The sequence below is a fragment of the Apis laboriosa genome, unplaced genomic scaffold, assembly GCF_014066325.1.
Source record: "Apis laboriosa isolate Shangri-la unplaced genomic scaffold, ASM1406632v1 scaffold34_cov151, whole genome shotgun sequence".
NCBI classification, from domain to species: domain Eukaryota; kingdom Metazoa; phylum Arthropoda; class Insecta; order Hymenoptera; family Apidae; genus Apis; species Apis laboriosa.
In genome coordinates this window covers 2418828-2430539 of record NW_025222928.1, presented here as the reverse complement: position 1 = coordinate 2430539, position 11712 = coordinate 2418828, and the positions used below count along the sequence as shown (strand labels likewise).

At 26.2% G+C, this 11712-nt stretch overlaps 2 protein-coding genes across 4 annotated transcripts; one reads left to right on the top strand and one right to left on the bottom strand.

The window, feature by feature from the left end:
* Positions 1–4950: 4950 nt before the first annotated feature.
* LOC122715387 (peroxisomal (S)-2-hydroxy-acid oxidase GLO5) lies at positions 4951–11402 on the bottom strand. Of its 3 annotated transcripts, none has more exons than XM_043937539.1 (9): positions 11266–11402; positions 10848–10989; positions 10167–10318; positions 6067–6322; positions 5814–5942; positions 5597–5729; positions 5391–5507; positions 5196–5307; positions 4951–5122 (listed from the first exon to the last, which is right to left on the bottom strand). In XM_043937539.1, the coding sequence occupies exons 2-9, from the start codon at positions 10982–10984 to the stop codon at positions 5055–5057; spliced, it is 1104 nt and encodes a 367-aa protein (XP_043793474.1). In that variant the 5' UTR covers positions 10985–10989; positions 11266–11402; the 3' UTR covers positions 4951–5054. The 3 variants fall into 3 exon arrangements, with proteins under 3 accessions (XP_043793474.1, XP_043793473.1, XP_043793476.1); XM_043937538.1 differs by having other exon boundaries at positions 11070–11348; XM_043937541.1 differs by having other exon boundaries at positions 11214–11321.
* Positions 6612–9417, top strand: LOC122715386 (N-acetylgalactosaminyltransferase 6-like). The gene is made up of 2 exons (XM_043937537.1): positions 6612–7122; positions 7346–9417. The coding sequence occupies exons 1-2, from the start codon at positions 6916–6918 to the stop codon at positions 8972–8974; spliced, it is 1836 nt and encodes a 611-aa protein (XP_043793472.1). The 5' UTR covers positions 6612–6915; the 3' UTR covers positions 8975–9417.
* Positions 11403–11712: the final 310 nt, after the last annotated feature.

Here is an 11712-nt window from a genome sequence, read left to right as displayed (position 1 = left end):
TTTTTTTTGTTTTCTCTTTTGTTCACTTTGTTCCTTATGTTTAATTCTTTATTGATGACTTTTTATTATGATGATTTTTATCATCATATGAAGAATCATATGAAGAATGATTATTTATATTTTTTGATTCAATAATTTATTTTTCTTATTATAATTTTATATTTTAGCAAAATTGTTAAAAACAATATATAAAATATAATCTGAATTTTTAATTGTTTTATTTAAAAAGTATTTTTTCAAATTATTTTTCAAAATAATGATATTTATTTAATTGTTTAAAAAATACTCATAATTATTACTAAAAATTATTAGAAGGTTATTAAAAATAAAAAGTGAACTGCCCGGAAGAATTCTTGTTCTTATGACGAAACGAATTTTATCAAATATTCTTTGCACAGTATTGTCGTCTAATCCAGAATATATATACGCTACTGCCTCCACTAAAAAAACTGTAGATTAAGCGTACCATATGTAAAATCAAGAGATCCTAACCTTTGAATGATGGTTCACTTTTCTTATATGATTACATGTTACAATTCATTTACATGTGAACTCAAACATTATCTTGAAGAAAAAATAAATTGATATTCCTTATAAATTAAAATCTGGTTAAACAAGATCGATGACAGTTTATGCACATTGTATATTTCGATTGGTATTTAAAACTGATATCTTTCACTGTCAGATTTTCTTCAAGAAGTCAATTTTTTTTTGTCTAACTTTAAACTTCAATTATTTTTTTTGTGATAATAAATTTTCATGATAAAAAATAAAAATTCACTAAGCAGATTTATGCTAAAAAATAATCAATTATTTAATTATTATAAATATTAATATTAAATTATTATATATAATATAGTATCAATGTAAATATTAATGTCGAAAAATTTAAGCAATAATTTGTCAATAATTTACAGTGTAATTTATAGTAATTCTGACAGTGGAAAAGAATCGCAAAAAAATCAATAATTCGAAAGAAAAATCGATATCTTCGAAATTATTTATCGTCGACATATTGGATACGAAATTTAATAGTTGGTTATATTATTTATAGAAAGACAATTAGATAAGCTTTTTGCGTTCGTGTATGTATGAGATATATTATGTAGCGGAAGTAGAGAGAGAAAGAGCAAAAAATATTTCTATTATAACCAGAATGAAGAAGAAAAAAGAAATAGAAGCTCGCACGAAAAATCATAATATAATAATCACAAAAAATACACACACATATATATAAAATTGTAGTTAATTAGTTATTTGGACGTTTAGCGAATTAAACGAAAGAAAAACAACAACAACAATTTTAAAAAACAAACAAACGAAGAATGATGCAAAGTAAATACAATGGATAGTGAAGGCAATAAGTTTTGCTAGAAACAAAGAAAACTTTTCTGGTATACACATTGTCAATTAGATTCAGACTGACCGCAGGGATTGAACACGTATTAACAAAATGAAAAAGAATAAAAAAAAAAATTGTAAAACAACAATTCGATGTTCTTCAATGTTTAGCTAGATATTGTTGTCGTCATCGTTGATGATCATCACCTAAAGCAATTCTACGCCTCAAAAAAGCATAGCGTGAAGAAATTCTTAAAAGAATTTGAAAGAAAAAGAAAAAAAAAAAATGTAAGAAAAAAAAATTAACAAAAAAAACTTAAAAAAATCAAAAGAATCGAAGATCACTTTGAAATTATTTGGAAAATAAGAATTGATACATAATATTGAATTGTTCGATTTTGTATTCATACATAAGTAGTATAAATTAAAAATTGTATGTTGATTATTAAAAAGAATCGAAACTTCACGCTATGTTCTTGAACCATAATTTGTTTTACGCACATATAATAACCAGAAACAGAAATTTATAAGAACATAGAAAAATTATTTCTTTTATCTTGTGTATAATTATAAAAAATTTATTTTCAAATTTTTTTTCAATTAATTAAGTATTCATGGAATTCTGTATAATTTATAATCATATTAAAAATGGATCTATTTCTCATTTTAAAATAAATTAAAATCGCTAATTTTTTAATTTCTAATATATTTAAAAATTCTAAATATATTTTGTGTCTATATATTTGTATAAATAAGTATAAACAAGTATGCTCAAAAAAAGCAGATATAAGATAAATATAAAAACACTAACCTATTAATTTAACACATTGTGTTAAATTGACTTACTTATTTATCTAGTTAATAATTGTACGTGTCTTCCATGCGTTGACACGTTTAAAAATAAATTCATCAAATTGTTGAGATTTTTTAATCTTTAAATCATTAAAAAATCTCAACAATTTGATGAATTTATTTTTAATGAATTAGATACAAGATAAGTATTATTTTATGTTTATTTCATCATACATTTTATATAATACTTTGTTATAAAAATTATCACAATTTAAAAAAAAAAAAAAAGAAAAAATATAATTTTTTCTAAATCGATTTTGATGAGAAATGAGAAATCGTCCACGAGTTAATATATAAATTATGCTGCATTCCATTGTAATGATTATTTTCAACTTTCATAATTTCTTAATTAATCTTCTTTCAAACTACTTGAAAGTATCATTATTATATCACATCAAAGAAATTTTATCATATATCTTTTTTTTTCTAATATTTCTCAATATTTTTTATATTTTCAATTTCTTCTTTTCGACATATTTTCATGAAAATTAATTAAAATCGAAAAATCCAAAAAAAAAATTCATATTAAACAGTAATTCTTACCACGTGTCTCACTCGCAAACACGATATACGTATAAGACTCGAATTTTCTTTATGCAAAATATATTCTAAAAACATTTTTACACTGATGCGCTTCGTCACATCGAAGAGCCATTCATATTTTCGATTTCTCTTGAGAAAAGCGATTTCTTTCATCGAAATCGATCGAAGATACATCACGATTCCGGTTATCAGATCATTTTCGAATATTACATACCTAACTATTAACCTAATTGACATAAAAATGAAAATAGCATAACACTTGAAACATCGACCGACACTATTGTTCTTTGATCATCGAATTTTTGCATCGAGAGGCCCAAGAGAATCAGCCGCGTTAGAGTAATTACATAATCGAACTCGATTATCAAAAAAAGGGAGAAAAAAAATAAAAATTGTATATTGTCCGTCTGTCTTTGATAGTCAAGAATATTAAAAAAAAACTCGAAAGAAAATATCAAACGGAAAAAAACATATCGAAACTTGATTCAAAAGATATTTTAAACAGTTTTGATTCTTTATTCGAAGAAAGAAAATCGATCGAGCAAAGAAATTGCGAAATCAATAATCTAAATGATAGGGAAGATAAAGGCCCTCTCGAAATACACACAACTCTCTGGACCAATAAATTTTACACTAACTTACTAATATATTATCGCCTAAATCGTCACTTTATCGCGAAAGTTTCTCCCCGCGTCTGGATCCATTCGAGACGCCATTCGATAATTCAAACAATCATTTCTCATGAGATTCTCACAAGCAATTAAAATTAACCGCTAAAAAATCCATGAACATTATGTGTCTATCGTAATCGTATATACTTAGTCAACTGTATATCATATATGAGGGATTAATATTATTGAAAAATGTAACGAGACAAAGATCGAGGGAACACGTCTGCGTTTTTCAATTTTTTGAAAAATAAATCTTAAAGTTCGAATAACATAAAACTTGATAAATATGTGGGATATAACACATTGAGGTAAATGTATTAAGAGAGTCGACAAATTATTCTTTCTATTCTAGTTTTGCCATTTGAAAAGATATCGCTTTAAGGAATTTTTCTGTATCAAATAACGATTATCATAAAGATAACAATTATTATTAAACATTGTTATAATATTTTTATATAACTATTGTTATTTTATTAAAAATTATTTATTATTTTATTAAAAAGACGTTCCGTTTTAAAAATAATGGCAAACGTGTCCCCTTTGTCGAAGATACCATGTATAAAAACAAAATGAAGTAAGACGAATGTCGTGTGTATGCATGTATATAACGTATATATATATATATATACAGTACACAGATAGAAAGCGTATATGTGTATATACTATTACATACGTGTACATTGCATATTATATTAACATATAAAATATAAAAATTTAGCGTCGCAGCGTGCATACTCAGCAAACAGAAAAACCTGTAGCGCGAACGAGGCTACTATACATATATACATATATATACATATATATACATATAAATATAATTATAAATAAGCGAATAAGAATTAATTGTAACCTTGTAAAGCTGTGAGTAACAAAGAAAAAAAAAGAATTTTGACTGTAATGATGGCACCAGAGTTACTAAATCGAGATAGGATATACATACCGGAAAGATAGAAAAGGATTTATTTTTTTGTCAAGAGAATCTCCCCCCCCCCCCTCCCATATGGTGTGGATTAAAAAAAAAGAGATACAATAAAAGAATAATATTTTGCGAATTGAACAAAGAATGCAAGATGCAAGTACTCTGTTGCATGTCTCGTGCGTTATATATGTAATATCGACGTCAAATAGTCAATCTTGTTCCGTTTGCAAAGAAGCCGCGGATCAACTTTGGATGCGTGTGCGCGTACGTATGCTTTGTGAATTGTGATATATGCGCCGCACACACGCATAATATGTATACAAAGATGAATATACAAGAAATATTCAATAAAATGCCAATATTGTGATGAAATATTTTCGAATATTTTATTCTCCGATTTATTTATATTTCTTTCATATTATGTTAATCATCATTACATCTTTTTTTTATACAATTAAAAAAAATATTGCTCAATTTAAAAAAGAAATCAATCAAGGTAAATATAAAATATATCAATTATTAAAAAAAGTGTAAAATAAATATTGGAGTATTAAAATATCTTTAAAATATTCTAAATTTACACTTTTAAGAATTTAAAATGATTTTAGACTCATAATTTTTAAATAATCTTAAAAATTACATTCATCAAAATGGCTTTTGATTTTATATTTATAAATATACTTATTCTGAATAACTTATATAATTAAATTAATTTTATATTATATTTTTTACAAATGACTATAATAAGATTCATGTTGTATCATATCCTTTGTAACATCACTAATAGTTGCACAACCTGCAAATTGATTTTTAAAGATTTAAAATTATTGTAATAGTATTGAAATTTCATAATAATGTTTTAATTTTACCTGTTAATGCAAATGCAATATCAATTTCTTTTCTAAAAATTTCAAGAACTGCCCTCGCACCATGTTCACCGCCATAAGACAGACCCCATAACAAGGGTCTAGCAGTAAATACCTGTTTATAAAACATAAAAATAATAATTAAAAAATTGAAAAATTTATTTATATTAAAAATAAATCTATTAAAATTTGATATACCATTTTAGCACCTAAAGCAAGTGCCTTAAAAACATCGATACCTTGCCTTATACCTCCGTCCATATAGACCTCTAATTTACCATTTACAGCTTTCACTATTTCTGGTAATGCTTCAATCTATGATTCATATATCGTTTTTACAAAATTAAATTTTTTCATATTGTTATGTCATATAATCTGTAAAAAAAAAAAAAAATAAAACAAACCGTTGCTGGAATACAATCAACTTGTCTAGCACCATGATTCGAAACAATAATTGCTGATATTCCATTTTCAATAGCTAATTCTGCATCTTGTGGAGTGAGAATTCCCTTCAAAACAATTGGCAATTTTGTAATACTGTAAAAAAAATTAAGTACTTTTTTTAATATTCATAATTCATTCATTCAAATCTAAATCTAAATCATATAATTTTTTATTAACCTTTTAAGCCATTTAATATCGTCCCACGTTAAGGAGGCATCAAACAGATTCATAACATATTCACTCAAACCGGAACCAGATTTTGCATTATTTATTTTGGTCGATAATTCTCCCTGAAAGTTTCCTAATCTGAAAAATTTATATTTTAATTAATATTTTGTTAATGTTTTTAAATAAATAATAATATCATCGTTTATTTTCAATTATTATTTTTTTCATGAATTAAAATCTTATTATATGATATAACAAGTACCTCAAGTGATTTGGGAGAGAAAATTTGTTCCTAATGTCAGCTCGTCGATCACCAAAAAGTGGTGCATCGACTGTAAGGACGACAGCTTTAAAACCAGCGCGCTCTGCTCGTCCTACTAAATTTATAGTAACATTACGATCTTTATATATATATAATTGGAACCATTTTATTGCATTTGGCGCAGCTTCAGCTACTTCTTCAATACTACTTGTTGATATCGTTGAAAGTATATAAATTGTACCTGCTCCCTGAGCAGCTAAAAATTAGAAAGAATTTTTATTTCATTTTATATTTTGCACATTTATAAAATTATTATAAAGTTATAAAATTGAATAATTAAAATTTTATATAATATTACAGTTTCATTTTTTTAAATTGTTTTATGAAAATGCAAATATTTTTTAAAACATAAAACATATAATAATATATTTATTAATTTAAATATCATTTAAAGTTTAAACAATAATGAATATGCTTTTCACAAGAAATACAATAAGAAATGATAAATAAAAAATGAAAATAATATTGGAAAAATATGAATAATATCAAAAATGTGATATAAAAGCTACTAGAGTGCAATCTACTGGAAGATGCAGTTTTTAACATTTGAATGTATTCAGTTATTAGGAACAACTTCGATCTCAGAGGATCGATTCTCAGTCGACGCGTGACAACCATATCTGTTCCATGTGTTTTATCGTTACAATTTATCGAAAACTTTATATCAAAGATAGTAGCTGATAAGATATATTAATTATATACATATGAGGTTAGTTTCATGTAGATAGTTCATTAAGCCGGTAGCTATAGCGTGTTTTCGCAAGTGTCATCGCGCGACATGAATGTATCATGATGATGAGAAGAAATGTTGTGAGTTTGATAAAGTTCTTCCTTATGGCGGTTTTTACTATTTTTCTAACCGTCGTTGTGTTTCGTTATGTACGAGCAATACCTAACCATGAAATCATGACACCAGTTGCATTGGTAGCCTTTGATAGTAGCAGTTCGAAAAATTTGGCAATGTATAACAATCAGAATTTCAATAATCATTATCAGGTACGGATTAAAAACCTATTCATTATTAGATTGGAGCAAGTGAAACAAGTTTAGCAATAACTAACCTTCTGCATTCCATGCAGTATCGTACAGTTGTTTTCGTGAACCCCGATACAAATGATATTAATTTAAGCTTTATTGTTTTTTATTGTTTTTTTTATTGTTTTTTATCTTAAAAATAATATCATAACGTAATGTTTGAATAAAATGTAATTTTTAACAGGATATTAATGAAAAGATAGATTGGCATGATTATATGAAAATTGAAGAAGAAGCAAAAAGAATCGGAACAGGTGAACATGGAAAACCAGCATTTCTTTCACCATCTCTTGATGCATTGAAGGAAAAGTTATATCAGGTAAATGGTTTTAATGCTGCACTCAGTGATGAAATCTCAGTGAATCGCTCAGTACCTGACATTAGACATCCAGGCTGTAAAGATAAAAAATATTTAAAAAATCTTGATTCAGTTTCGGTGATAGTCTCCTTTCATAATGAACACTTTAGCACTTTAATGCGTACTTGTTGGAGTGTTGTTAATCGTTCACCAGCATCTCTTCTTCAAGAAATAATATTGGTTGATGATGCTAGCACTAAAGTAGGATTGAAAAAGACTTTAGATGATTATGTTGCCACTCACTTGCCAAAAGTGAAAATTGTAAGATTAAAACAACGTTCTGGTTTAATTAAAGGTCGATTAGCTGGAGCAAAAATTGCAAAAGCAAAAGTACTTGTATTCTTAGACTCTCATAGTGAAGCAAATATCAATTGGTTGCCACCTCTATTAGAACCCATTGCACAAGATTATAAAACTTGTGTATGTCCTTTTATTGATGTGATAGCTTATGAAACATTTGAATATAGAGCTCAAGATGAGGGGGCAAGGGGAGCTTTTGATTGGGAATTATATTATAAACGATTGCCACTGTTACCTGAAGATCTTCAAAATCCTACAGAACCATTTAAAAGTCCAGTTATGGCAGGTGGTTTATTTGCCATCAGTTCTAAATTTTTTTGGGAATTAGGTGGATATGATCCAGAATTAGATATATGGGGAGGTGAACAATATGAATTATCATTCAAAATTTGGCAATGTGGAGGTCAAATGTATGATGCTCCTTGTTCAAGAGTAGGTCACATTTATCGTAAGTTCCCACCTTTTCCTAATCCAGGCAAAGGAGATTTTTTGGGAAAAAATTATAAGAGAGTAGCAGAAGTATGGATGGATGAATATGCAGAATATATCTATAGAAGACGTCCGCATTTAAGATCATTAGATCCTGGAAACTTGAAATCACAAAGAGATTTGAGAGCTAAATTACATTGTAAACCATTTAAATGGTTCATGGAAAATATAGCTTTCGATCTTGTGGACGTATATCCTCCTATTGAGCCTGATGATTTTGCATCTGGAGAAATTCGTAACATGGGTGTGCCAGAATTATGTCTAGATTCAAAGAAACGAAAAAAAGATGAACTTGTTGTAGTTGATATTTGCATAAAAGATAATCCAAACATTGTAGGAGAACAAGAATTCAAATTAACTTGGCATAAAGATATTAGACCGAAAGATCGTACGGAATGTTTGGATGTCTCTAAAGGAGGCACAAAAGCTTCAGTCAGTTTATATCCTTGTCATGGTGGGCAAGGAAATCAATTATGGCGTTACAATGTTGAAAAACAATGGCTGATGCATGGTTACTCATCAAGATGTCTGGACACAGATCCAGCAAGCAAAAAAGTCTTTGTAACAAAATGTGACCCATCTTCACCTACACAAAAATGGAGAATTGAGAAAGTGAATATGAAAGCTATCAATAACTGGGATAACGTGGGACCCAAACGACATTAATTTGCCTTTTATTGCCGTAACTTTTAAATCCTAAGCGTCTAATGTTTAATTACATGTATATATATATATAAACATACGTTCCATTTTCGTTAACTAGTCAATTAAAATCACAATGCACATTTAAATTCACTTTTTTTACCGAGATGCGTATTTTGAGATTATGCAGGAAAATATTTTGAGATAATGAACTTATTTTAAATGATACGACTTAATATTCCTTTTTTTCTTTAACCAATTTTTTTCTTTAACCAATGCAGTATTTCCATTGTGACGCATTTTTAATATATTTCTATTAATGTAAATATTGTACGAACTCTCTGTTGTGCCTTAAAACGTATAACTGCATTTAGAATTTACATATATCATAATTATAATTATTATTACTTTATAAAGTAATTTTGCTTCAAAGCTCAATTTTTACCTATTACAAATAATCTTTTATTAATATAATACGTAAAGATTATATAAACTAATATATGTGTGATTGATGAAGTATTTTTTATTGCAAAATATTTCAAGAAATTAATTAAGTTTTTCGACTGATAAAAGAAAATGTACTTTTGTAATATTCAAAAGAAGAGTAAATTTTTCCATGTACAATTATTAAATTGTTAAATAAAAAATTTTTCTGTACAAGAATTCCATTTTACAATCGAAATATATCTAAGCAATATAATAAGTAACTTTCTAAACAAGCGACAATGTTTATAACATATCATCTTATTACATAATGTATCATGAATTACCAACCATTTAACTTTTTATACAGATTAATGCGATTTTTTATGTATATTTGTATTTACATAATGAAGAAAAATAACAATTTAATTTATGTACAGTTTTGAATAAATTAAAAGAAAAAAAATTATCTATTTTATAAAAAACTATGTATTTGTTTATTCAGGTTCAAAATACTCTACAAGTAATATTTTATAAACATAAAATATTCCATTGTAATTATCGCTGATTAATTAAATCAAGCACGTGTTTGTGATTGCAACTATTTTTGTAAAATATTTGCATAATCAATAAAAATTTTTATTAAATCTATATTCGTGATATAATGAATATATATCATATTTAAAAATTAAATATATAAATTCGTATAATTGAATGTTAGAAAAAAAGTAAAAAAAAAATTGTAATTACGAGATTATAATTAATATTAATATTAAAGATTGAATATGTTTACCTCTAGCATTTGCACATTCGCCTTCAGGATGTGCCATACGTTGCATAGCTGCTGGCGCTATTCCCAATGGCATTGAGATTTTTTCACCCAAAATTGTAGTGCTTAAGTCTCTTTTGGAAACATTTCTTAAAAATCTTGGTCTTATCCTGTATCTGTTATAAAATTTATAAAATTTTAATTAGTAATTAAAATCAGGAAAATTTATAAATAGACAATGTCAATATAAAGATAAATTGCAATAAATAGATTCGTTAATATTATTAGATTAAAAAATAGCCAAGAAATTATTTTTTAATTATGTTCTTAAAAAATAATTTTCAAATTTATAGTAATGATGAATCATTTTTAAAAATGTTTCGAGTTTCAAGTTCTCGAAATCTGAGTTTAAAGAATATAAAAAACTAAAATTTAATAATTTTAATTCTCGATAAAATAATTAAGAACTCCTTTAAAAAAAAATAGTATTTTGAGAACATAAAATTTGATTTTGATTCGAATTTTGCGAATCTAAAAATCTAGTCTCGATAGTCCATCTCTAATTTATAAAAAAATATACAAATTAATATTTTGATTATTTTAAAATATTGTAAAAATTTATATTCTTAAAATTCGATTTTATAAGTAATTTAAATTTCTATTACTATTATGATTTCTTTTTTTTTCTTTTTTTTTGATACATACTTTTTAAAAGCTTCAGTATTTAACTTCAAACTGAACTGCTCTCCTGCTCCAGAATTGTAATAATCTCTTACAGAAGGTGTTAAATGCTGATCAGCATATTTTTGAAAGTCTTCGATACAAATCATTGGTTGAGACATGATATCTATAAAAAAAAAAAGGAACGCGAAATTAATTTTATACAATCAATAATTCGAAACAATTCAATTTATTCCATAATTTTACCGTTTTGATATAATAAATAGAGATTTTCAATGAATTAAAAAATTGAATTCGCGCAAGAGAATATAGAAAAAAACAAAATAAATGAATTATTCAAATCGAAAAAATTTCGAATATTTTATATACAAAAGATCGATCACTCTTTACATTCGAATAGTCGCTCCGCGAATCAATTGATTTTTCACTAACGAAAACATACGATTAAATGGCTTCAATGGTCACGTTCATTTGGTCTTACAACTAGTGACCGAAACCGACGCGAAATCATGAAGATAACCCCCGAAGGCAGTGTGTTCACTAATGTTTCTGATAAAACTATTTGCTTTATCTAACTTCGTCACATTGATTTCATTTATCTTTGCAGATTTAATGAAAGACGTTTGTGTTTTTTCCGGACGATGAATCGTTTTCTATATTCTGAAATTGATTAGTATAAATCATAGTAACATTATTAATAAGCAATGATATTCATAATAGATACCGTGTTATAAACATAACTTTGTTTTATAATTATAGAATGAACTTATGATCTACAGATATTTATATAAAGAATAAACTTTATTGTACGAGAAAAACATATATTATAAAGAGAATTGTAAGGTTTTTTTCTTACACGATTTCTTACACGATTTCGTAAAATATTTGA

Excerpts from the sequence above, each read along its gene's own strand:
- LOC122715386 (XM_043937537.1), top strand. The coding sequence starts at position 6,916 with ATGATGATGAGAAGAAATGTTGTGAGTTTGATAAAGTTCTTCCTTATG. Across the intron at positions 7,123-7,345 it reads ATTTCAATAATCATTATCAG|GATATTAATGAAAAGATAGA; the intron begins GTACGGATTAAA and ends AATTTTTAACAG.
- LOC122715387 (XM_043937539.1), bottom strand. The coding sequence starts at position 10,984 with ATGTCTCAACCAATGATTTGTATCGAAGACTTTCAAAAATATGCTGAT. Across the intron at positions 5,730-5,813 it reads GATATTAAATGGCTTAAAAG|TATTACAAAATTGCCAATTG; the intron begins GTTAATAAAAAA and ends TTTTTTTTACAG. Across the intron at positions 5,308-5,390 it reads TTGCTTTAGGTGCTAAAATG|GTATTTACTGCTAGACCCTT; the intron begins GTATATCAAATT and ends TTTTATAAACAG.